This window comes from Marmota marmota, unplaced genomic scaffold (assembly GCF_001458135.2).
Source record: "Marmota marmota marmota unplaced genomic scaffold, marMar, whole genome shotgun sequence".
Taxonomy (NCBI): Eukaryota; Metazoa; Chordata; class Mammalia; order Rodentia; family Sciuridae; genus Marmota; species Marmota marmota.
The window spans coordinates 4,045,079-4,068,564 of NW_026000001.1; the positions used below are offsets into that span (position 1 = coordinate 4,045,079).

The 23,486-nt window shown below is 61.8% G+C and overlaps 1 protein-coding gene across 4 annotated transcripts in view; it reads left to right on the forward strand.

Moving 5' to 3' along the window:
* The first annotated feature begins 1,226 nt into the window (after positions 1 to 1,226).
* Nadsyn1 (NAD synthetase 1) overlaps positions 1,227 to 23,486 on the forward strand; it is a 30,574-nt gene continuing 8,314 nt past the window's right edge. Inside the window, exons 1-16 of one of the 4 annotated variants that reach the window (XM_015503311.2) lie at positions 1,284 to 1,493; positions 2,577 to 2,637; positions 5,270 to 5,386; positions 8,382 to 8,435; positions 8,811 to 8,900; positions 11,989 to 12,040; positions 12,907 to 12,995; positions 13,172 to 13,289; positions 13,907 to 14,038; positions 16,626 to 16,700; positions 17,940 to 18,064; positions 18,529 to 18,577; positions 18,995 to 19,097; positions 19,435 to 19,603; positions 20,551 to 20,686; positions 22,012 to 22,118. In XM_015503311.2, coding sequence (XP_015358797.1) covers positions 1,409 to 1,493; positions 2,577 to 2,637; positions 5,270 to 5,386; positions 8,382 to 8,435; positions 8,811 to 8,900; positions 11,989 to 12,040; positions 12,907 to 12,995; positions 13,172 to 13,289; positions 13,907 to 14,038; positions 16,626 to 16,700; positions 17,940 to 18,064; positions 18,529 to 18,577; positions 18,995 to 19,097; positions 19,435 to 19,603; positions 20,551 to 20,686; positions 22,012 to 22,118 — 1,562 coding nt within the window. In that variant the 5' untranslated portion in view covers positions 1,284 to 1,408. Of the gene's footprint in view, positions 1,494 to 2,576; positions 2,638 to 5,269; positions 5,399 to 8,381; positions 8,436 to 8,810; positions 8,901 to 11,988; positions 12,041 to 12,906; positions 12,996 to 13,171; positions 13,290 to 13,906; positions 14,039 to 16,625; positions 16,701 to 17,939; positions 18,065 to 18,528; positions 18,578 to 18,994; positions 19,098 to 19,434; positions 19,604 to 20,550; positions 20,687 to 22,011; positions 22,119 to 23,486 lie in introns of all 4 variants that reach the window. The other 3 variants (XM_015503313.2, XM_048807846.1, XM_048807847.1) reach the window with 3 other exon arrangements.

Sequence of the window (23,486 nt, forward strand, 5' to 3'; positions counted from 1 at the left end):
CTTATTCTGTTGATGGTTACATTCTTGAGAACCACTCCCAGGTCCTTGGGAGATGCTCTGAGCTGCAAAAGACACACGTTTACCATTGTGAGCTGCTCTTACAGTCAACGCCTGGCAGGTGGTTAGGGCCCATCCATCAACGGCTTGGTATTAAAACTCCCTCATTTTCTGAGGCAGCGAGCCCTGGATTAGCCATGTTGGCTGCAGATACTGAGCAGAAATCTGAAGGAGCAAAGAAAGCAGTCCCTTTGATTTGGGGGAAGAAAACTATCCCAAGGAAAGGAAGTTGGGACTAAATGAACACATACAACATTCTTGTGCTTTTCTGGAGTCTCCAAATTGTCAAGAACAAGCATTACTTTAAAAGTGCAAAAAGTGATTTTAAAAAATGTGAAATAAGTACACATGGGACAGAAGTAGCTTTGGAACACAGGAGGGAGGGACTGAGGATCCCAGCGATGACGGAGGCAATTAGTTATTCACAGCGGGGGTGGGGGGGAGGCATTCCGGCCCTGGGTGCACAGACACAAAATGAAATGGAAAACTGCCCGTAGGACTCGGTACAGACACCTGGAGAAGAGGTGTAGTGTGGTTCATAAAGGTGAACATGTTCACACCCTGCCACTCAGCAAAGCGCTGGAGAAACTGGCCCGTGTCTGCAGAGACCGCTGTGGCGGAAACAGCAGCTGTGGGCATGCTCGCATGTCAGCAAAGTGCTTCAAAGTAGATGCCCATTCATTACTGAGAGGACACACTGGGCTTTATTCCTACGATGGATTACCAAACTGCAGAAAAATGATCAAAAGGATGTATCTAACCTAACGGGGAGAAACCAATTACAGAATCACGTTAAAGTGTAGTTTGTGTACAGTTTCAGAGAAGCAAGGCAGATCTTCCTTGCGTAGGGTTACCTAACGCTTGGTTAGGGAGGAGAGCGGGATCTAGAGGGACAGACACGGCGTTCGGAGCGCTGTGGGTACGGGGAGGCGGGGAGGCGGGGAGGCGCGGTGTGAGCCTCGCCCAGGCTCCCGGCAGCATTGACAATGCATTATTTCGGGCACGGAGCGGGTGTTATAATTTTCACGTTACCTAACGTGGCTAAACAGCGACGTTTAGGAGGATCTTCTGCTGCGCAGGCGCATCCGAGCTCCGCTGTGGGCGGAGCCTGCCGCGGCGACTCTGCAGGTCTCTGGCCCGTGATTCGCCGACCCGGGCAGGGGCGTGGCCTTCCTCAGCGGTTCTTCAGTTCGGACCCGTGATTGGTTTGAGGGGCGGTCCGCGGCGGGTCGCGGCGAGGTCAGAGAGGGGCGGTCCGGAAGGGCAGGCGCCAGGGCTGCCTGTCCAGCTTGGAGGACAGCGGGACCTGCCGCCCTCCGGCCGGCCTCCCTCCTGAGTGACTGCGGCCACGATGGGCCGGAAGGTGACCGTAGCCACCTGCGCCCTCAACCAGTGGGCCCTGGACTTCGAGGGCAATTTGCAAAGAATTTTAAAGAGTGAGTCTGGGGGCGGCGGGAGACAGGAAAGAACAGTCCAGCCGCGCCGGTCTCGTCCCGTCGTGCGCACTGCTTTGCCCTGGAGAAACTCGCAGCCGTGGAAGTGGGGACAGATAGGACAGTGGATAGTGGACTCGTCAGTGTCAAGTGCCCAGATCCTCCTGGTTTGTGGGGAGGGGGGGACACGTTGAGGCACAAGTTGAGAGAAGTCTGCCCCAGAGGTGGAGGTGGGGAAGATCGAGGGTGCACCTGCCTTCAGATGTCTCTGGGGTCCCGGTGGCCAGGCTGGGCAGAGCTGCCCATCCTCCAGGTTGGAGGGGTATGTGGCCACTGGCCAGGATGCTGTGCAGACACCAGAGATGGGAGGGTCTCTGGTCCCAGAGGACCTTCCTGATGGGTGGGCATTGGGAAAAGCCTTCCTGAGAGGGAAGTAGAGGGAGGGGAGAGCTGTCAGCTCAGAGAAGAGTGGGTTTTGAGTGGTCACTATATAACTGCATTCGTGTAAGCCTACCCTTGATGACCTGTGCCCAAACTGGGGCTAATGAAGGCAGACCTACAGGTGTGGTCACTCCAGTGCTTCAAGTGATAACATATTACTGGCTTTTTTTTTTTTTTTAATCCATGTATCAACCTCCTTTCACTTCCTCAGAGCAGATCTCAGTGGGGTGAGTGAGGCCATCTTAGGTGTATAGAGTGGTCTCTGCTCCACTGTCCTCTCCTTCCCTCCTCCCATGACTTCACATTGGCAGCTGCTCCTGAAGCCCGATGCTAGCACCACCTTGGTCACCAGCCTCTTCTTGCAGCTGGTCTTGGCACCCACTTGTCCATGAGCTTACAGGGTGTGACCTCCTCCTCCTCCGTGGGGCCAAGGGTCAGCCTGCAGGCCCTCCCTGTTTCTCATTTCCTGCTCGTGTGCAGGTGTGTGCTGGCCTCTGCGGCCTTGCTATTTACAGGAGAACTGGCCACGAGGGATCAGGACATCACAGAGGAGTGATTTTTCAGCCACACCTACCGCAGCAGCAGGCTTTTTCTGCCCGTGGACGGGTTGTAGGAGTGAAATTGCCCCCTTCTCTGTACATACAGGTATTGAAATTGCTAAAAACAGAGGAGCAAGATACAGGCTTGGACCGGAGCTGGAAATCTGGTGAGAACACACCCACAGCCCGGCGGGCAGCCAGTGGTCTTTCTCGCTGAGAGGGCAGGAAGCAGTGGGACCAACCAGGGCCGAGATGCCAAGCCCACTTAGGAGGCTGTCAGGAACCTGCCTGCGGATGGGGTTGATGCCACTGGACACCTGAATGAGACAGGCCCAGGGACGCTGGTGATTCCAGACTCCTGCATCATCCTGCACGGAGTCATTAGAGGAACCCAGCTTTACCAGGTGGAGCTGACTTTAAAACTGGGGTGCACCCGGTCACCCGTGCCCCGGTGCTGTGGTCTCAGCGTCCGTGCTCCCCCCACCAGTATTCACATGTTGACACCTGATGCCCGGGGCCATGGTGTCTCAACCTTGGGAACACACATTGGCCATGGTCAGTGGGATCGCTGCCCTTATAAAAAAGGCCTGAGGGAGCCTGTTTCCCCCGCAACGTGTGAGCCACCTGGAAGTCTAGAGCAGCCCTCTCCAGGACGACGGGCGGAGCTTGCGCGGTGTGCAGCTGGTTTCTGCTGGGTGTCAGTCACCCAGTCTGGATGCTGTGCTGTGGCAGCCGTGGTGACTAAGACACCACGGGTCTTGGTTTGCACGTTGGCCACAGGGATTCTGTTGCTGATCTCAGGGGCTTCCCGTGAGCAAGCTCAAAGGCTGTGTCCTCTACACCTTTTTGCAAGAATCAAGAAAATGGATCCTTGATTCTTTTCTGGTGTCTAGTTAAAAAATAATGAGAGGGTTACTGCTTGTGAGCCCCTCACCAGCTGCGGTTCTTTCTGACCTGGACCCCGTGCCTCTGCGCTGTGCTGGCCTCACTTGTCCTCGGGGCCCCTGTGGAAACTGGAAGGCCATCCGTGCCTTGGTCCCTTTCCGTCATTGGCTCTGGTTTCTGGACCTAGAGGAAGCAGGCACTGTCCTCTCTCAGGTGCTGTTGGGTGGTTCTAAGGCAGCTTTCTGTCCTTCCAAGTTCATTTGGTTAATCAGGTTAAGGTTTTGATGACTTCACGTGGCCCTGCTTCTCCCAGACCACCCCAGGGAACTTACACACCCCTCCTTTAATTCTGAAGACTCTAACTGCCAGGGACCTGGGACTCACAGTCACCCGAGGCCACGTGGCTTCTGCTCCTGAGCTCCTGACTTGGCCCGTGTGCCTGTTGCTCCTTTCCCTGCCAGGTGCAGTGCAGCCCCGTCCTCTGGCCTGACCGTTGCCAGGGAGGATTCTAACCAAGACCCCCGGGTGCTGTGTTTGTGTCGGGGGTTGGCAGCCCTGCTGGCTTCACACGGTCACAGCATTCTGAGCAGGCTTCCCTTCAACATTTGCCTTGTTGACAAAGAGGAAGGGGACTCAGGCAGGAGAGGAGCCCGGTCACGTCATCAAGCCCCACTCTTGTTCTTATTGGCCTGGGGTCCAGCTCCTGTGTGGGACATCCGGGAACAGAAGGTGGACCTCTGATTCATGGACCTAGGGCTCTCACCTGGAAGGGCGGCTATTTTCTCTGAGCTGGCCTTGCCGATGGAAGGTCATTGGCCATCTGGGTCCCAGGCACTTACTGACCAGCCGCTGTCATACAGGGCTCCTCCCGCTGCTGGCCAGCTGAAGGGGTGCAGTCACTGGTGGCTGGCCACCTGGCATTAGACATTCCGTGTTGTCGCTATGGGGGAGAAGGGCATCCTGGGGCCGGGCCCTCGTGGCTTCTCCTGAGTGCCACTCTCATCTGAGCACCAGGCAGGGGCAGGAGAGGCTTTCCCAGCGTTAAACGCAGCAGGCGCCAGATTGGGTCTCTGTGGCACATGCCCGGTCGGCGTCCAGGCTGCCGCAGTGCAGAAAGGCAAAGGTGTTGGGGATTCGTACGGATTGTCTACGTTTTACTGTCAGAAGGTACTGGGAGCACTCCTCACAGTCTGTGGCACCATGGAGCACGGCGTTAGTGTCCCGGGCTGCCGGGACCAAGTGCCACAAATGGAGTGTTTTGAAATGACAGAAATGCATTCCCTGGCAGCGTAGGAGCCCAGGAGGCCAAACTCGAGGTGCAGCAGAGTCTCGCTCTCTCTTTAGGGTCCTGGAGGGTCCTCGCGCTGCTTCAGCCCCCGGGGCTCTGCATCCTTTGGCCTGTGGCCACTTCACTGTCTCTGCCTCCCTCTGCATGGCCTTCCCCTTCTCTGGTCTCGCTCTTGTCCACCGCTATAAGGACACTGGTCATTTAAGGAGACCCAGGAAAGTCCAGGCTGACCGCATCTGAACACCTTGACTCCACTGTGTCTGCAGAGACTCCTTCTCTGAAGCGAGGCCGCAGGCACAGGCCCCGAGGTTAGGACGTGAGAGACGTTGGGGGCCACCGTCCAGCCCACAGCAGGCGGCCGAGTGGCCGTCCATGGTCTTCCTTGGCAGACGTTTTTGGCGGGTCCACCTTTGTTTCTTTTGGTTCTTTCCTTGAAGGTCAGGTGACTTGGGCCACTAAAGGGCAGGCGCTCCTCATAGTAACCAGGAATCTCCCGTGACGTGCCTGGTGGCTGTGGCGGGGCGCCTGCTGCTGGCTGCAAGGTGGACGTGCCTGGGGGCTTGGAGAGCTGGCCTGGGCCTCCACTGCTGACAGCCACCCCTGCCCCTCCCTGCCCCTCCCTGCAGTGGCTACGGGTGTTGGGACCACTACTACGAGTCGGACACCCTCCTGCATTCGCTCCAAGTGCTGGCGGCCCTCCTGGCGTCTCCGGTCACCCAGGACATCATCTGTGACGTGGGGATGTAAGTGCCCGTGTGAGTGTGTGGGAGGGCAGGCCCAGAGAAAGGGCAGCTCCCAGGACCGGGCCCCACCACTGCAGCAAGGCTGCGGCGTCCACACCTGAAGTGTGTCTGCTGCCTCATGACCTTCAGGTGACGTCTGCTCAGGGGTTCTCCTCAGCAGCATGTGGGTGGGTCTGTGCCCAGCCCCTTCCCGCCTGAGGAACACCAGTGGCCTGTATGACACAGGGTCACAGAAGCCTGGTGGTCCCGCAGGCCTGGAGGAGCCTTGGGACCTGCCTCCCTCGCCTGGGGGTTCTTGCTCCCGCCACCAGCATCCTCGGGCCCCACCTCCTCCCTGACGGCACCTCCCAGGGGACCCTGTGCTTCCTCTGGGCTGCCCGGCACTCCAGGCCGTCTCCCTGATTTGGCGTCCTTGACTTCATCCCGCCTGTGATGTGAAGTCATGCTGGGAATCAGGGTGGGGCCGTCTCTGAGGGGGCCTGCTCAGCCGGTGACCCCGCGTCATGGCTGTTACTTCTGCTCAGAGTCTTCTCCGCTGGCCTGGGCTTTATAGTCCTATTAAATTTCCAATTTTTGACAATTGATGGCCACGTCTTGAAGATTCTTCTCATTTGAGATGTGGCATTTCTCTGGATGCACAAGCTGCTCTGGACAGAACGAGAGGGCATCGGGACGTCACTGAACCCTGGCACCTGGAATGCCTTCTCAGACCACCCTGAGGCTGGGGCGTCTGAGCCACGCAGAGCTGGCTCCCCCAGGAAGGGGAGGGAGCTGAGGGTGGTGGGGCTGGAGCCGCCTGTTGCTTGCGTGAGTCCTGGCGGAAGTGGGTATTTTCCTGTTGGTTGGGAGGTGGGATTCTCCTGCTCGTGGCGGGTGGCAGTCCTGTGGGAGCTGCGGGCTTGTTGTTGCCTTTAGCGGCTCTTCTCACTGATCTCGAGAGCCCTGTGTTAGGATGGGCACGGCGTGCGGACTTCTGTGTTCTTTGCTGTTTGATCCCCTTTCTGTGATGAGCTTTGGAGTCCCCACGTGGGGACAGCTCCTGTTCAGTTGGTGCCTGTGCCTGTGTTGTTCAGGGGCTTGCTGCAGTCGGCGCAGCTGCTCGCTGAGGCCCCATTTATTCAAGGGTCTCGTCCATCCAGCTCCCCGTGCACCCTCCGTGACCGGGAACACTGCGCCATCCTGGAGCCTGGTCTCGCTTGGCTTGAGTGGGCTAGAAGCTGCAAGTCGCTCACGGTGGCCGTCGGGGTGCTGTGGCCAGGACTGGGGGCCCGAGGTGTCCTTGCACCCCTCCTGCCCTATGACCCCATTGTGGGGGGGAAGCATCAGGCCAGTGCTCTCGGCCAGTGGCAAGGCTGGAACCTGAGCTTGTGGCAGAGAGCCGGCTCTGAAGCCCCCGCTGTTGACGGTGTGCCTTTCTGTCCTCGTGGATGCTGCGTGTGGACCCTCCCTGTGTGACCTGCGTCCTCATGTGGCCCGTGCCCCCGTGTGCACGAGCTTGCCCTGTTCAGTTCGCCAGCGTGAGCACCTGTGAGGACCACTGTCCCCTGTGTGGGCTGAGCTCAGCCCTGAGCCTCCTGGCTGTCACTCAGGCTGGGCTGGGGGGCAGTGTCCACTCTGCTGCCCTTTACCCTGCTGTAACCAGTCCAGTGGCCCCATCAAGCCACCAGCCACTCCACCCTGGTCCTCTCGTCTGCAGCTGGGGATGTACTAGGTGCCCACGAGGTGATGTGAGCGGCTGCTGGGCAGGGGACCTGCAGACCCAGGGGCTGGTGCACACGGTGAGGTGGCCAGGCAGCAGGGGTGGGTCAGGCAGCCCCACGAGGCCTGGGAACATCCCAGGAGGGCCGGGAGGAGCCCGAGGACAGAGGCCTGTGCGCTCCATCTGCTGGGCTCCCTTACAGAGGTAGCCCCTGCTGCCTGAGTGGAGGGCGGGTTCCGCTCACTTTGAACTGGTTGGAGGAGGTAGGACTGAGAAGGCTGTGGGAGAGGCTCACGGTGCCCCGAGGGAGCTGAGGGGGCTTCCGTCCAGCCAGGACACGGGGTCCTGCGGCCAGAGCCACCCCGGTGCGTGCGGTGGTGCTGTGAGCCAGCTGAGCCATACGTCAACCGAGCACGTGTGTGCCTTTCCTGGTGCCAGGGTCTGAGTGACAGTGCACTCACAGCCACACCACGGTCATCGCAGCCGTGGAGGACCCATGGGCCAGCTGGTGGTCAGAAGCCGGCCCGTCACTGGCTGCTTTATTCCACTCCGTCGTGATTGCTAATGTGGGTAGCACCCAAGCCCCAGGTCACGCTGCCCTGGTGTCACAGGTCACAGAAAGGCCAAGAGAGGGCTGAGGGGCTGCAGGTCACGGGACACAGAGCCCCGAGCAAAGGCAGCGTCTCTGGGTGGTCCGATGTGGGTTTTGATGGGCCAGTTGGGCAGAGTGTCAGGGGTCGCAGTTTCAGAGTGTCCTCAGTGACCAGCTTGAAATGGCCTCGCGTCCTGGTCACAAGTTAAGTCCCAGGGACAGAGAATCAGAGGTCTGTTGCTGCTTGGCTTTCCTGAGCAAGGCCTGTGGGAGGTGATGGGCCCGTGGGTCAGAGTGCTGTCCTGTCCAGTTTCGGGTGCCCCTCCTGTCAGGGGCCTCCTGCCGAGGGCCCAGGTCAGGGGCCTGCTTCGCTGCCGCCTGGTGTGCCCCAGAGCTCTGGGCCTGGCTTTGCAGTTCATGTGCTTCTGTTGGATTCCGTGCGCCCACGGGTGGCCACTTTCCATCAGCACAAGTAAGTCATGGTGCCTGAGGTCGTGCTGGGGGCGGTGGGTGTGTGCCTATGCAAACAGGGTCTAGCGTCACACCGACTGGCACCGACTGGCACTGACTGGCGCTGGCACTCACAGTGGAGCAGCTCGTGGCAAACTTCAGCTTTCTAAACTGGAGTGGCTTGGGGTCCGCGTGGCCCGCCCTCCACATGTGGCTTTCCTAAGAGGATAGACACATGGCCTCTTCCTCTGCAGGCCCGTGATGCACCGCAATGTCCGCTACAACTGCCGAGTCATCTTTCTCAACAGGTGGGTGGCCCCGGGGAGGGTGGCCTGGGCCCCTCCCTGCTCTGGGCTGGAGCTGGTGGACCCATGCCGGAGACTCCCCTGGAGGTATCCCCAGTGGGGCCAATGCACCCCAGAGGGTGGGCCCTGGGGCCTGTGTGCTACCTGGACACTGGGCTAGGCAGGGTGTCTCCTCGCACCCCTGGTCCATGTCCAGCAGAGGGCACCTGCCAAGCCCAGCCCCCCAGGGCTGCCCATTGGGTGGGTGGGGCTGTCAGGGGCTGCCTTGCAGGGACGGGATTTGTGTGGGGCTGCAGTCTCGGGCTGGCTCTGTGTGGCGGTGCCCAGTCCTCTGTGGCGGTGGCTCGGAGCGCCGAGTGAGCCCGTTCCTGTCTCTAGGCGGATCCTGCTCATCAGACCCAAGATGGCCCTGGCCAACGAGGCCAACTACCGGGAGCTGCGCTGGTTCACCCCGTGGTCCAGGAGCCGGTGAGTTCGGTGGCCGCTGGTTGGATGCGAATAAAGGCCTTCACCTCCATGGTCCTGGTCCGGGTCATGGACACGGGAGCTGGCTGCCCGTCACCTCAGCGTGACCTTTCAGTCTGCTGATCACAGCGCAGCCAGGCTGCCGGGGTCAGTGGTGGGCAGTCACGTCAGGTGACACTGCACCCTGAGTGGGCAGCGTCAGGTCTTTGGGCAGCGTCAGGTCTTCGGTCAGCCCGCTGACATCCTGAGTGATCCTTCTCCCTCCCGGGGAGGGCCATCTGGTGCTCTGACGGTGGCTGTCCGCCTCCCTGGCCTTGGGTAGGGGCTCACTGCTGAGGCAGCCAGAGCACCCCAGACCTGCAGACCCCAAAGGTGAGCGCGCCCTTCGAGGAGCCCGGTCCCTCTCCTCGTTACAGGGTCCCTGTGTTCCGAGGTGGGCGGAGGCGCTGACGTGGGGTTTCCGGTGGCTGGTGTTCCTGCGTACGAGGCGTGTGGCTTTCGAGTGTGCCTTGTTGCCGATGCCCTAGTGGGTTCTGTGCGTCTCGGCTGGCTCTGTTCGTCACCCTGGTCTCCCGGTCAGGGGCTGCCGATCCCCCTCCTTTCCATACTCACGCCAACATCCGGGGGCCACATTTCTAGAACAGTGTCCCCGTCACTGCTGGGCAGGTCCTGGGAAAGAGCTCTAGGTGACAAAGAACTTCTCTTCATGATTGTGACTTGCTCCAGGACTGCCCTTTGGCTTGCTGGTGCTGGAGAGGGGTCTCGCGTGGGTGGTCACTGGCTTCTTGACCTCATGTGAGGGGCTCCCGTGGCCACTGGCCATCCACCTTGCACTCAGTGTACCGGGCGGCCTCAGGAGGATCTCCCTCACAGAGTGTGCGGGGCAGCTCTGCCAATGCCAAGTTCCAGAGCAAGCCAGGGCCCCGGTGGACCGTGTGTCAGGGCCAGGGCACACACCTGGGCTCCGACAGGGCACCTGCTCCCCCAGGCGTGTGCATTGGCCTGCTCTGAGGGCCCACCTCCAGGCCCCCACGCGCTGGCCCTTCTGCGTAAGGAATGCTAGAGGGAGGCTCCGGCCAGCCGGGTTTGCTATCGTGGGGGCCGGCTGTTTGCTAGGAGTCCTGGGGTGTCACCGTCTCCTTGAGGTCCAGGGACAGCTCTCCTTCGCCATGGGGACTGAGTGTCTGGCTCCATGCCGTCACTTCAGGGAGGTCTGCTTGGTCTCTGCACTCAAGGGTCTTGTTCTTTTGCTTTTGTCCTCTTCCTCGGGGACCTCAGTCCTGAGCACATCACGCCCCGCCTGCCTCCCCGTCTCTCCCCTCTCTCTGACCTGCTGTCTCTTCATCCGTTGGTCTTCCTGCTGTTTATCCCTAACACTCTCCTGTGCGGCGGGTTCCCTGGCACCTCTCCTACTCTTTGGCCCGGCTCCGTCTGCAGGCCGACTTCTGCTCGCTGTCCTGAGGCTGCTGTTGGGACCCACCTGTCCTGTGCAGGCACAGCTCATTCCCTTTCCTCTTCTGTCACATGAGTGCCCTGCTGTCCCATGGCACCCTCCAGAGTAGTGCCCATCTCGCTCTGCCTGTGGCAGGGGTGGCCGGGACACTGCGCTGGAGCAGCCACAGCTTGCATTTTGGTGCAGTTAGAAAAGGCAGGAGGTTTACCTTCTGGGAACAGCCAGATGGTGACAGTGAAACGGCCAGGTCATCACAGCCTGCTTCAGCACCGAGTGCGTCAGGTTCAAGGTGCCACCGCAGAGCCTCACGGGGAAGTCACCAGGCCCTGCTTCCGCCTGCTGAGGGCTCAGCAGCGGCTCGTTGTCTTGATGCTCTGGGATGGACTCCCAGCCCCAGCATCCCATGACTGCAGCACCGTAGGAGCCCTGAGGCTCCCGGGGCCATGGACGCTCACCGTAGCATGGCCAGAGTGGTTTCTTGGCTCAGGTGCCCTCCAAGGCATCCGCAGGGAGATCCTCTGGGAGGACAAGCAGAGGACGCCACAGCACACCCAGCAGGGAGGGCGTCCCCAGCAGAGCCGTCGGGCCAGCTGAGGCAGCATCACCAGTGACTTTTGATTGTGATGTCCCAGCCCCCTAAAGCAGGGCGAGAAGCCTGGAGCCACCTGCAAAGGGGGCCACGGAGCTGGCCCTGGGCGGGAGTGGGGATGGCCCTGGGCAGGTCCACTTCCTGACCAGGTTCTCACTGGGTGTCTGCTTGGACCAAGAAGGAAGGGAGGAGACTTTTGGTGCAGCCACGTGGCCATCACGGGACCCGCAGGTGGGGCAGGAGTGCTCGTTATAGGATGGCACGTCTGTCTGGTGCATCTCGTGAGCCCACCTGAAGCTAGGGTGTAAACTGTGTGTCCACCACCACCCTTGGTGCCCTTCTGGGCCTCCCAGCCCACTGCCCTGGCCCCTGCCCATCCTGTGGATGTGCGGCGTCATTCACCATCTCACCAAAGCCATGGGTCAGCGTGCGGGTTAACGGCACGGGAGCTGACGGCGTGGTCAGCGTGCGGGTTGACGGCACGGGAGCTGACGGCATGGGTCAGCGTGCGGGTTAACGGCACGGGAGCTGACGGCATGGGTCAGCGTGCGGGCTGATGGCACGGGAGCTGACGGCATGGGTCAGCGTGCGGGTTGACGGCACGGGAGCTGACGGTGTGGTCAGCGTGCGGGTTAACGGCACGGGAGCTGATGGCGTGGGTCAGCGTGCGGGTTGACGGCACGGGAGCTGACGGCATGGGTCAGCGTGCGGGCTAATGGCACGGGAGCTTCCCGTCACGGGCTGTGGCTGGGAATGCTGCACTAGAGAGCCACGCGCCCAGGATGGAGCTGCTGAGCTCAGGCCCACAGGCACAGCCGCTGCCCCGGAGGAGCGCCCAGGCAGCCGTCCACTTTGCTCCTTGCTGTCCTGTTTACCTTAGACAGGAGTCACAGTGCCCTGGAGGGCTGCCGGGCTCTGTGGACACCTGGGACACCTGGGCTGGGAGCCTGTGCTCCGCCCGGGCTGGGGGCCGTGTGCGTCTGTCCAGGCTGGAGGCCGTGCTCCGTCCGTGTCCCTTCCGGCCTCAGAGCTGCAGTGTTCCCTTCCAGGCACACAGAGGAGCACTTCCTCCCTCGGATGCTGCAGGACCTGACTCAGCAGGTGAGTCCTGCCCTGGACACTCGCCTCCTAGCCACACTCACCTCTGCCAGCTAACGGCGGGCTGCGTGGGCGGGAGCTCACGGACAGAGTCACAGGAGGCTCCGTGGCTGGCGTTAGAGGCAAACCAAGGAGGGACTTGGGTGCCGAGCGCGGTGGGGTCTTGGGAGTCGCTTCTCCCCACCCCCACCCCCACCGCTGCTCTCCTTCCCTCCACGAGGCAGGACCTGGCCTCTGCACGCTCACCCCTGGGAGGACTGTGTCAGATCTCCACTGAGTCCCTGGGGAAGGGGCTCTGGTGTCCCCTTGCTGCTGCATCTCTTGGATGAGGAGGGGGCGGGTGAGCAGCCGTGGTCGCAGGGCAGAGGCAGTCCTTGGCCAGCTTCCCTGCTGGACACCCACCTGAGGCGACTGGCATGAAGGGGGACCTGTTCTGCGCTCGGCTCCAGAGGCTCCTCCTGGTTGCTTTGGGCCTGTGCGAGAGGTGGCTGCTTGCCTCGTGGTGGCCGAGGAGCAAGGACAGAGACAGGAAGGGGTCAGGGCAGTCCCCTTGAGGAGGGGATGGGAAGACTGGCTGGTGACAGTGTCCAGAGGGTGGAACCAGAGCTCGGGGCTGTGAGTCAGAGCAGTGCCCTGCCCCTGAGCCACAGCGGCTCAGAGCACGGCTGTGGCTGTGCCTGGGGTGACTCGAGACCTTTAGGGATCGGCAGAGGAGGAGCCCTGGGCTGGCAGACCCTGGCCTGAGGACGACCCAGGGTGGGCTTGGCTCAGCGTGGTGGCCCTCGCAGAGGTCTCCTGGGACGTGTAGTGCTGGGGTCAGTACGCAGCCCAGACAGGAGGGCCGCTGAGTCTGCCTTCTCCACCTGCAGGAGACGGTGCCATTTGGAGACGCGGTGCTGGCCACCCAGGACACCTGCATTGGGAGCGAGATCTGCGAGGAGCTCTGGACACCACACAGGTCAGCTGGGCCCTCTGCTGTCCAGTCCATGACCTCACGTGGACCAGCAGGAGGACCTGGGGTTTGCAGATGTCCTGGGGTCACAGCTGCAGGGTGCGGAGTTGCTGAGGGGTAACTGGAGGGGCTGCCAGGGGCAGTTGAAGGAGCCCAGCTGGTCTTCTGTGCTTCCGCCACAGCCCACACGTGGACATGGGCCTGGACGGCGTGGAGATCATCACCAACGCCTCAGGCAGCCACCATGTCCTGCGCAAAGCCCACACCAGGGTGGACCTGGTGACCATGGCCACCACCAAGGTAGGCTTGGGAGGGGCTGCTGGTGGGCTGCCCAGGCCAGCCCTAGCCCAGAGCCTTCTGCAGCCTTGGCTCCTAGGGCAGGGCCCGGCCAGGCATAGTGGGAATTTGGGGCCATGATTACGGCCTGTACTCAGGGAACACAGGCTGCCGTCGTCCTGGGGCTCCCTTGAGTGGCCTTGCTAGCCCTCATGGTCCCCTGGGAATCAGGCTCTGTCGACACCTCTGGTTGGTGGGAGACTTGGTTTCAGGGAATACACAGGAGAGCGTCCTCGTGTCGGCCACTGTAGTGGGCACTTGAGCACAGCAAGGGACAGAGGCACTTGTCACTCCTGCGACAGGTTTCTTGCCGTGGGCTTGAACCCGGGCTCTGCCAGGCCGAGCACTGGGGTCAGTGCACCTCGCTGTGGGGAGTGGAGGCATGCTGCCCACAGCCCGCGGCGGGGGGGGGTCCACGAGGACCCCGGCCGCTGGGCCATCCTGCCACAGGCGCTGTGTGGGGAGGAGCTCTGGGTGACATGGGTGGGACAGGGAGAGTCTGGCATGGCCAGGCCTCCCCCATGGGGCCTGTGGAGGTGAGGGCGATGACCACCACTGACCGTTCCCCTCTGCCTCTCCAGAACGGCGGGATCTACCTGTTGGCCAACCAGAAGGGCTGCGATGGCGACCGGCTGTACTACGACGGCTGTGCCCTGATCGCCATGAACGGGGCCATCTTCGCCCAGGGGGCCCAGTTCTCGCTGGACGACGTGGTAATGAGCGTGGTGCAGAGGGTGGTCTCACACCTCCCGGGTTGGTGCCTGGTTCAGGGGCACCTGTCCCAGTGGCCCACCTGTGGGTGGTGAGGGAGGACTGTGCCTGGGCACTGCTGCCTGGGCACCCAAGAGTGAGCTGGGCACAGCTTGCCAGTCACATGCACGGCTGGAGGCCATGCCACAGGCCACAGGGGTTGAACCTAGGCCATACTCACCCAATGGTGAGCCGCAGGCACTGGACAGCCTCCGTGGGGATGTGGGGCTGGGCGATGCTGTGCCCTGCGGGATGCGAGGGGCTCCTTAGAGTGACTCTCAGCAGGTGGACGGAAACCTCTTCTTAGGGATGACAGGCGTGGAGCCCGGTGCCATATTGGAGACTCAGGGCCCTGTGTCTGGCTGAGGACATTGTCCCCTGGAACAGAGGGGTCCTTTAAGGTGTGCGGTTTTCCAGGACAGTGCGTGTTAACATGAGGTCTCACCCACAGTGCCCTGCGCTCCAGGGAGCAGTGGAGACCCATCCCTCTGGTGGGGCAGGGGCTCTTTGAGCTCACAGATGGCAGCGGTGAGGGCCAGGTGCCCAGGGTGCTCACGAGTGCCCTTACCACCCCGAGGGCATGCAGAGACGGCAGCTGGACCTCGCTGCAGCCGGTCACCGCTCAGAGAAGGTCCACAGCCTCGCGGGGCCACGACAGTGTGTTGAGTCACATTAGATGTCAGTTCCTTTCCTGCAGGGTCTAGGGAGGGTCCAGGCTCACCTCGAGTCTTTGGCGCTGCCTTGGGCAGCTGTGCCGTGGGAGCAGCTCACAGAGGCTGGTGTGCGGAGTCTCCCGGGACCGCCCAGCCGGGCGTGAGGTGTGAGCAGCGCTCAGGCCGCCATGCTTCCTCTGCGCTCCGGGCAGCAAGCGGGCTCCTCCTGTAGCCGCCTCGGGCTCTCAGGGGGACGCACCTCACAGCAGCCTGTGAAGGTCACCCCAAGAAGAATCCCTCGTGTTTGGGGGGTTTCCTGCCCAGAGCACTTGGGCCAGCTTTAGCAGTCTCTGCTTGGTGCCTGGGGACCTTCCTCTACCCTTGGGGTCTTCTGGGCATGTCCTCCGAGTTCTGCTTTCCAAGCGGCAGCGTCCTGGAGGCCTGGTCAGTTGGCGTTAACCACAGCATAGGCGGAAAGATGGGTTCAGGCCTCTCCTACTGCAGGAATGCTGGGCACTGCCTGCCAGTCAGGTGGCCTGGCCAAGACCCTGTCCACATGTCCAAGCCACAGGCTTCTTTGCAGCCCACCCCTGGCTGGCACCTTGGAGGCCCTGCAGTTCCCGGCCCCCGGTTAATCCTCGGCATCTGCCTTGAGCAAGGAGGTGATTCCCAGCGCGTGGAATCCCCCGGCTACTACAGTTCCCACCTCTGACCTTGTCCACAGCTTCAGGGACAGGTAGGAGAGAGTGACCGGCCTGCGGCACGGGGGGTGGCAGAGCCGTCCTCAGGCTGAACGCGGAGGCTGGGCCTCCAGGCTGCCCTCCGTGACTCCGGGCCACGAGCCAGCTTCTCAGAGCCACCCGGCGCCCTCGCTGCGGGCAGCTGGCCTGTCCGTCCTGCCAGGCCCTCACCCCTCAGTTCTGGTCTCAGGTGTCTGGCTCCCTGGATACTCCGGTGGGACGGGTCACCTTTCATGAAAAAGGCACCATGCGGCCCTGGTTCTCTGTGGCTTGTGCCTCCCTGTGCTGCGGGGTCTTCTCTGTGGTGCTGGGGATGGAACCCTGGGCTTCGGGCCAGCCCCAGCCCCCCGTCCTTTCGGGGGATAGCAGAGAGCCCCAGGGCATGGGGACCCCTGGTTTGCTTCCTCTTGATGAGTGTCTTCCAGCTTGAGTAGGGCCCACTATTCAAGGTAGAGGGAGCCAGGGGCCAGCCAGGTGACCACAGTGTCCCACGTCACCCAGTGGGGAACAGAGGCTGTTGTTGCTGTCCCATACTTGTGTTTGAAGTGACAGATTCTAGGAATGTCAGGTGACTGTGATGTCTGTTCATAAAGAAAGGAATGATATCTGTGAGTTAAAACCTCTTTTCTGCTCCATGTCACAAGTAGCAGACCCCACAATGAGCCAGAGCAGGTGACCTCCTGGACACAGGCTCACCAGGTCAGGGCCCAGGCATGGTGGCCAGGGCTCTGGCTCCACCTCTGCCAGGCCCCACTGCACCTTCCCGTGTCGGTTTCCTTCTCAGGCTGCCTCTGCTCATGGGCATAGGACGGCCGCAGCAGCTCCAGCCATCTCATCTCCACCTGGCTGTGTGCAGAGTGTCTTTTGCACAAGAAAGGCGCTGCCCTGGAAGTCCCTGCCTGTGCTCACTGGGAGAGTTGCGTCTCATGCTGGGATGGGTGGATCACTAGCCAGGGCCTGAAAGCAGCAGAGGCTCTGGTGGAAACAGAGGAAGGGTCTAGGTTGGCAAGGGTGCTTTTCACCCTGTCCCTGGGCCCCAGGAGTCACAGGTCCCAGGCTCTCTGTAGATGTGACTCGTCCACACAGCACAGTGAGCGAGGCAGTTACGTGTAGGGGAAAGAAACGGAAGGAAACGTGCTTCTCTGGAATCTCCCCAGGAGGTGCTGACGGCCACCCTGGACCTGGAGGACGTCAGGAGCTACAGGGCAGAGATCTCCTCCCGAAACCTGGCGGTGAGCGCCCAGCGAGCCCCTGCGGGGAGCCTGCCCAGTCCTGGAAGGGGCCCGGGAGGTGGCCGGGCTCACTGCAGCTGTGCGGGGCAGCTGCAGGGTGTGGAAATGCAGCGGGAGCTCGGGGCTGCGGAGGGGCCGAAGGACCTGGAGGCCGGCCTGAGTCCTGGGCGCAGGCAGCACGGTGAGGTCAGGGCAGCAGAGGCTGAGGGTTGGCCCCTGGGGGCTGTGACACGGGGACAGACATGGGAGCAGCCTGGGAAGCCAGAAGGCCCCACACGGGGGCAGCAGCCAGGGCAGGCAGGACGGGCAGGCAGCACAGCCAGGGTGAGGTCCGGGGTGAGCCAGCGTGTCCAGGACTCCTGAAGGTGAGCACGGTCCCTCGCCCTGGCCCCCCAGTCCTATGGCCAAGGACCCAACCCCACATTCCTAAGATGCCATCACCCACAGGCCACCAACCAGTGGTCACTGTGACTGGGTGACTCTGCAGGCAGCCCAGAAGTGTGCAGCTCAACGTGGGCACAGCCGCTGTTTGGAAACCGCCTTACGAGGCGCAGTGCCCACACCTGTCCCCTGCCCAGCCCAGCCCAGTGGGGTTTCCCTGTATTCCTGGAGTCGCGTAACGTGGGGTCGATGCTAGAGCATCTCCAGCACCCCGGGCAGCAGCTGTCCCCTGAGTGTTCACCCTGCCCCGTCCCCAGCCTCTGTCTGCAAGGACCTGCTACCCCTCACACGTCACAGGGTGGGGTCAGACCAGGCGTAGCCTCACACCTGCTGCCGTCACCAGCAGAGCTCCACTCGCCTGCGGCAGGGCACATGTTTGAGCCGCGCTCCTCCTCATGGCTGCGTATTGCTCCACCCGGGCAGGGACCCTGGTGCTCACCCTCCACCACTGAGGGCACTTGGGGCACTAGCCTGTGTCCATTAGGAACAGTGTTGCCTGACGTCCACATGCAGGTGTTGGGACACTCATGTCTGTCCCCTTGGGTCGCATACTCAGGAGTGACCCCGGGGGCTCGTGTGGTGACTCTTGTGTAGCCCCAGGGCTGCCAGGCTGTTCCTGAGCCCTGCACCACTTCCGTTCCCACCAGCAGGGAGCGGCTGCCATGTCTTGGGCCCTGACCAGCGCTGGCCACCGCCTGCTGCTCGGGTTCCAGCCCTCCCAGTCTCCCCGAGGGTTTGGTCTTTGTTCCCCGGCTTCCTGATGGGGGACCTCACTTTGTGTTGAACGTCCATCAACAGGCCAGCAGGGTGAGCCCCTATCCCAGAGTGAAGGTGGACTTTGCCCTCTCGTGCCACGAGGACCTGCTGCAGCCCGTCTCTGAGCCCCTGGAGTGGAAATACCACAGGCCGGAGGAGGAGATCAGGTGGGCAGCCCCCGGCAGGGATCCCCTCACTCGTGTGGCCGCGTCGCCCAGCAGCTGCCGCCATTTGCACTGGGGTGGGGTGGCACTGCATGCGCCCAGTGGGTCTTCAGAGCCTGGGGTGGACGCTGGGCTCCAGGACTCTGTGCCTCATTGGGGCCGAGGGTCTGGATGCTGGAGCCGGAGAGACTGAGCTCATCTCCTGGGCCAGCAGTGTCCTTGAGCTGCATCCTTGGGCACAAAGGTGCCGTCCTCTGAGTCTCGGTGTCCCCATTTCAAAAGGGGACACTAGTGATACGTGTCTCCCAGGCTTGTTTCAGACCTGAGAAGCCCTAATTCCCATCAGGTATTTGCAATGGAGGCCGGGGCCTGGCGAGAGCCAGCCCTGCTGGGCAGATCTCCCCCGGGGAACCTGCGCAGGTGGGCTGCTCGGGTGCCCCAGACTCAGCACTCTTACTGCCCTGCAGCCTTGGACCCGCCTGCTGGCTCTGGGATTTCTTGAGGCGAAGCCACCAGGTAGGTGCCCCGTGTCCACTGCTTGTTCTGCTGGGTGGCCTGCGTCAGTCTGGGACAGGCTTGGGATTCTTTTCTGTGCATGCAGCTAAAGGTACTGCCTGGCGCAGCCGTCTGCACTGGCTGGACGCCAGGTGGGCCCGGCCGGCTTGGCCACGAGAGCCTGGCGGGACTGTCTGGGCGTTCAGAGCTCCGAGGCCCATGTTGTGCTAGTTTGTGGCCATGCTGGTCTGTGATGCCCTGTGGAGAGTCAGCTCAGGCCCGCGAACACCTTCCCTCCTTCTGCACATTTGGTGGGCATTTTCCTACCAGGCGGAGCCCTCTGTCAGGCCTGTTGGTGGGCAGGGCTGGGTTGCGCTTCGGGCACGCTGCTGTGTGTCGGGAGCTTGGCTTACCCTGTGCCCGCCTGGCCCGTTTCAGGCCGGGTTTCTCCTGCCCCTGAGCGGTGGCGTGGACAGTGCGGCCACTGCCTGCCTCGTCTACTCCATGTGCTTCCAGGTCTGCGAGGCCGTGAGGGACGGAAGTAGGTGATGTCCTTGACCCAGGAGCTCCGGGGTGGGTGGTCGTGGCATAGTGGGTGAAGGAGGCTTTGTGGCCGTGTGCAGAAGTCAGAGCCCAGGGACAGTAGGACACTCAGGTCCTTTCCTGGGGTTTGTTGCAGCTGTGGCTCTGACTGCAGAGTCCTCGTGACTAAGCCTGTTGCCGTCCGTGACAGTGAGGCCCTGTGGGGGGAACTCGTTTTGGGGACTGTGCAGGTGCCCGGGGATGTCTTGGGATTCCATTGAGGTTCCCTGGGGATAGCCTGGGATTGGCTGGACATTCACAGCGACTTCTACTCTTTCTGATCTGGTGGTTTTCAGATCAGGAAGTGCTGGCCGATGTCCAGGCCATCTTGAACCAGAACAGCTACATCCCCCAGGACCCCCGGGAGCTCTGTGGACGCCTGCTGACCACCTGCTACATGGCCAGCGAGAACTCCTCCCAGGAGACCTGCAGCAGGGCCAGAGAGCTGGCCCAGCAGATCGGAAGGTAGACTCGGTGGTGCGAGCACAGGCAGGCAGCGGTGGCCAGGAGCCAGCTGTGGACACCCGTGGCTGCGCTGTCCCTCAGTGTGTGCCTAGGAGCTGACGGGGTCTAGCTGCCCTTGGTTTGAGCCAGTCCTGTGCCCTCCCTGGTCCTCGACAGCGTCCCGTCTCCGCCTCCTTCCCTCCTCCATGCCCAGGGCAGCCTCCTCACCTCCAGTGAGCACCAGGGCACAGGAGTGGCCTACGGAAGGCATGGCTCCCCCCACCTCCCCCGCACCTGCTCACAGGCTGCCCTGACTGCCTCCTCCTCGGGCAGCTCTCCTCGAGGACGGTGGGGAAGGCGAGGCGTGGCCGTTCAGAATGGCCCACTTACGCTGACTCCTAGGGAGAAAGGAGGAGCCGCCGCGCCCCATTTGCTGAGCTCCGCTAAAGGCTGCCCCCCCCAGCAGTCCCACCCCTGGTGTAGCGGAGGAGACAGGAGCAGGGGCTGGAACAGGAATGACCACGGCTCAGCTCCCACGGTCGCCGAGAGGCAGAAACAGCCCAGCCCCACCTGCAGACAGGGAAGAGGCAGAGTGCGGTGGGAAAGGGAGTGTCACTCAGCTACACGAAGGGCACACGTCGACCCGCGCCACATGCGTGTGAGCCTTCAAGTCACTGCGAGCCGGGAACCCAGATTCAAAAGCTGCCGAAGGCCTCCCTCCGTGTGGCTCTGCCTGTGTGGAAGGTCCTCATCAGGCAGAGCCCAGAGTCAGAGAGGAGCGGGAGTGACCCTGGCGGGGTCGGGCTTCCGGGTGCCAGAGCCCTGCACCTGCATGACAGTGACGTCACGTGATGCCGTGAATGCACCAGATACCCTGGGTCGCGCTCGGTGGCCAGGGCCAGTGGAATGTGTTTTTCACAGGTGTGCGTATGCGCACTGCCCCCCATGCTGGTCCTTTCTCCTTCCAGCCACCACATCAGCCTCAACATGGACCCAGCTGTGAAGGCCATCTTGGGCATCTTCCGCCTGGTGACGGGGAAAAGTCCTCTCTTTGCAGTTCATGGAGGAAGCAGCAGGGAAAACCTGGCCCTGCAGAATGTGCAGGTGACTCCACTTCTGGGCTGTTGTCTCCAGAGGGGAGTGGGGCACAGGAAGCCCTGGGGACTGCTGGTGCTGGGGTCAGTAGCCTTGTGCCTCGCTGGGGACACTAACCACACAGGCATGAGGACGCGGCTGCCGGCTGAGCACGTGCTCATCTGAGAGGGCACAGGGTTATAAGAGTGTGCGTGTACGCACAGGTGTGCACGGATATGCCTGAATATGTTGTGTGTGCATGGGTGTGAGTGTGCATATGTGTGTGTAGCTGTGCGTGGAGTGTACGCACAAGCACATGAACATGTGTGTGCAGTGTGTGTGCATGTGTGTTAGTGTATGTGCCAGAGTAGGAGTCTCTGTTCCTGCATGTGTGAGCACATGGAGGCGTGTGTGTGTGGGCATGTGTGAGCATGTGTGTGCATAGGTGGCATGTGCATGCTTGAGAGTTTTCCATGGTGCTTGTGAGTATGCAGCAGTGTGTGAGCACAAGCATGCTCATAATTAAGGGTGTGCCGGGAGTGAACATGGGCATGTGTGTGTTACTGTGTGAGCACAAGCATGGCATGATTGTGTATGGGAATGCAAAAGTATGTGCAGGAGTGTGTGAGCATGGGCTTGTGTGTGAGAGTGTTCAAGGTTGCTTAGGGGTGCGCGAGGGCTCGGGGAGAGCAGGAGAGTACAGGAGCGTGAGGGGCTTGGGGTGTGCAGGGGCGAGCAGGAGGTGCAAGGGCTCGGGGTGCTCAGGGGTGAGCAGGAGTACATGGGGGCTCAGGGTGTTCAGGGCGAGCAGGAGCGCGAGGGCTCGGGGTGCGCAGGGCGAGCAGGGGCGCGAGGGCTCGGGGTGCTCAGGGGTGAGCAGGAGTGCACGGGGGCTCAGGGCTCGGAGTGCGCAGGGCGAGCAGGGGCGCGAGGGCTCGGGGTGCGCAGGGCTGTGCAGGGGCAATCAGAGCAGCCCTGCTCCTGCCTCTTGGGCTGCTGCCCTCGAGTTGGGTGCTGCTTATCAGTGGAGGGAGAAGAGGCCCCAGGCGCCACTGCTCCAGGCTGTCATGTCCCCGTCCCCTCTCCTGTGCGTGGATGGCCTGTCCCCTCCAGAAATGCCAGTGGTGAGGAAGGAGGAGGCCCAGGTCCTCCGTCTGTGGAGAGCAGGCCCCTAAGAGCTCTGCAGGCTGGCCTGACGGGACGCCTCAGGGGCCTTCCCTGCAGGAGGACGCCCCTGAGCCAGCTTCCCCCTGGAGGCCTTGCCGGGACCTGCTCCTGGGCTGGGATGGGGTCAGGGTGCAGCACACCTGTCCCAGGTTTCGCTGGGTGACTCTTCCTTCCCTCCTGTTGCCCAGGCTCGGATCAGGATGGTCCTCGCCTACCTGTTTGCTCAGCTGAGCCTCTGGTCCCGGGGCGCCCGTGGGGGGCTTCTCGTGCTCGGATCTGCCAACGTGGATGAGAGGTATGGTGGTGTGGCGGGCGTGCAGCGGTGGGCTCCTGGACATCCCTGATCTCAGGGTGACATGCCTCCAGAGGCAGCCTCCCCCAGCACCCGGCTGGTTCTCGCAATATCCACACAACACCCAGGGAGGAGCCGTGTTACCCCATGGCTCGGGGAGTCTGGTGCCCACAGCCACGTGGTGTCCCAGAACGTCAGGACCCTGGAGGGTGCAGATTGGCTGGACGTTGCTGTCCCTCTGGCCCATGCCCGCCCGCCCTGCCCCAGCCTGTTTCCTCCCTCCACGATGCTCACTGGGGCTGTGCCCCACCCTGATCCAGGGCCTGCTGCTCCTAGGTATTCAGTGGTGACCGATGTCACTTCTTTGCCTGTAGTTTTCACCTCCAAACTCAACGGCTCATTTGTTATATGGACTGAAAAATAGTCCTTTCCTCACATTGTCCAGATAAACCAGGCTGGTCTCAGGCTTAGCGGGGGGAGCTGAGCCGTCTTCCCAGCCGCGGTTCCCTCTTCCCTGAGGTGAGCTCCAGGCCGCTCAGCTCTTCTCTTATCAGCTGAGGAATCTCAAGAACTTTGTCATCTACCCATCTGTCAGTTCTTGCATCAACCTGTCCATCCATCAATGGACCCACCTGTCTCCCATTCTATGCATACATCTGACCACTCGTCTGTCCATCCATCCATCCATGCATCCATTTGTCCATCCATCTGAGCACCTGCCCACTCACGTACCCACTCACCCATCCATCTGCTCATCCTTCATCCTCCAATCCACCCACCCACCCCCCTGTCCCCCGGTCCCACCCCCATACATACCCTTCCACCCGCCCCTTCCCACCCACCCTTCACCTCCAGTCTGTCAAATCTTTCTACACCCTTGCAAGTCTGCAGATGTCTGTTAAGTCCTACTTTTTAAGCTTTTGGATCCTAATTTATGTCCCCTGTGTCTGGTAAACCCTGCCCTCCTCGTGCTGTTCTGTTCGTGCCTCTCTGTCGCCCCAGTGCTGTGTGGAGGGCACTGTTTCCTGGGGGCTGACGGCGGGGGTGTCCTGGGAGCACCGTGCTGCCCAGAGAGGACGAGAGCGGCCGTCTGTGAAGTGTGTTGCTGGACATCTCCCCCCACGCTGTCTGCCCTCCTTTTTTCTTTTGTTACTAAACATTTTACCAAGAAGCAAGCGTCGTCCCAGGGCGGGGCGCACTCCAGACTCACAGGTCCTGGGTGAATGTCGGGAAGACAAGGTGGCGCACTCAGGGCGTTTGAGGGCCGCCCGTCCCCGTCCAGCTCCCGCTGCTCCGTCCTCCTCCAGGCACACGGGCCCCGCGCTGAGCAGACCTTCCTCTGTCGGGTCCCATGACAGGGTCCCGCGGTGC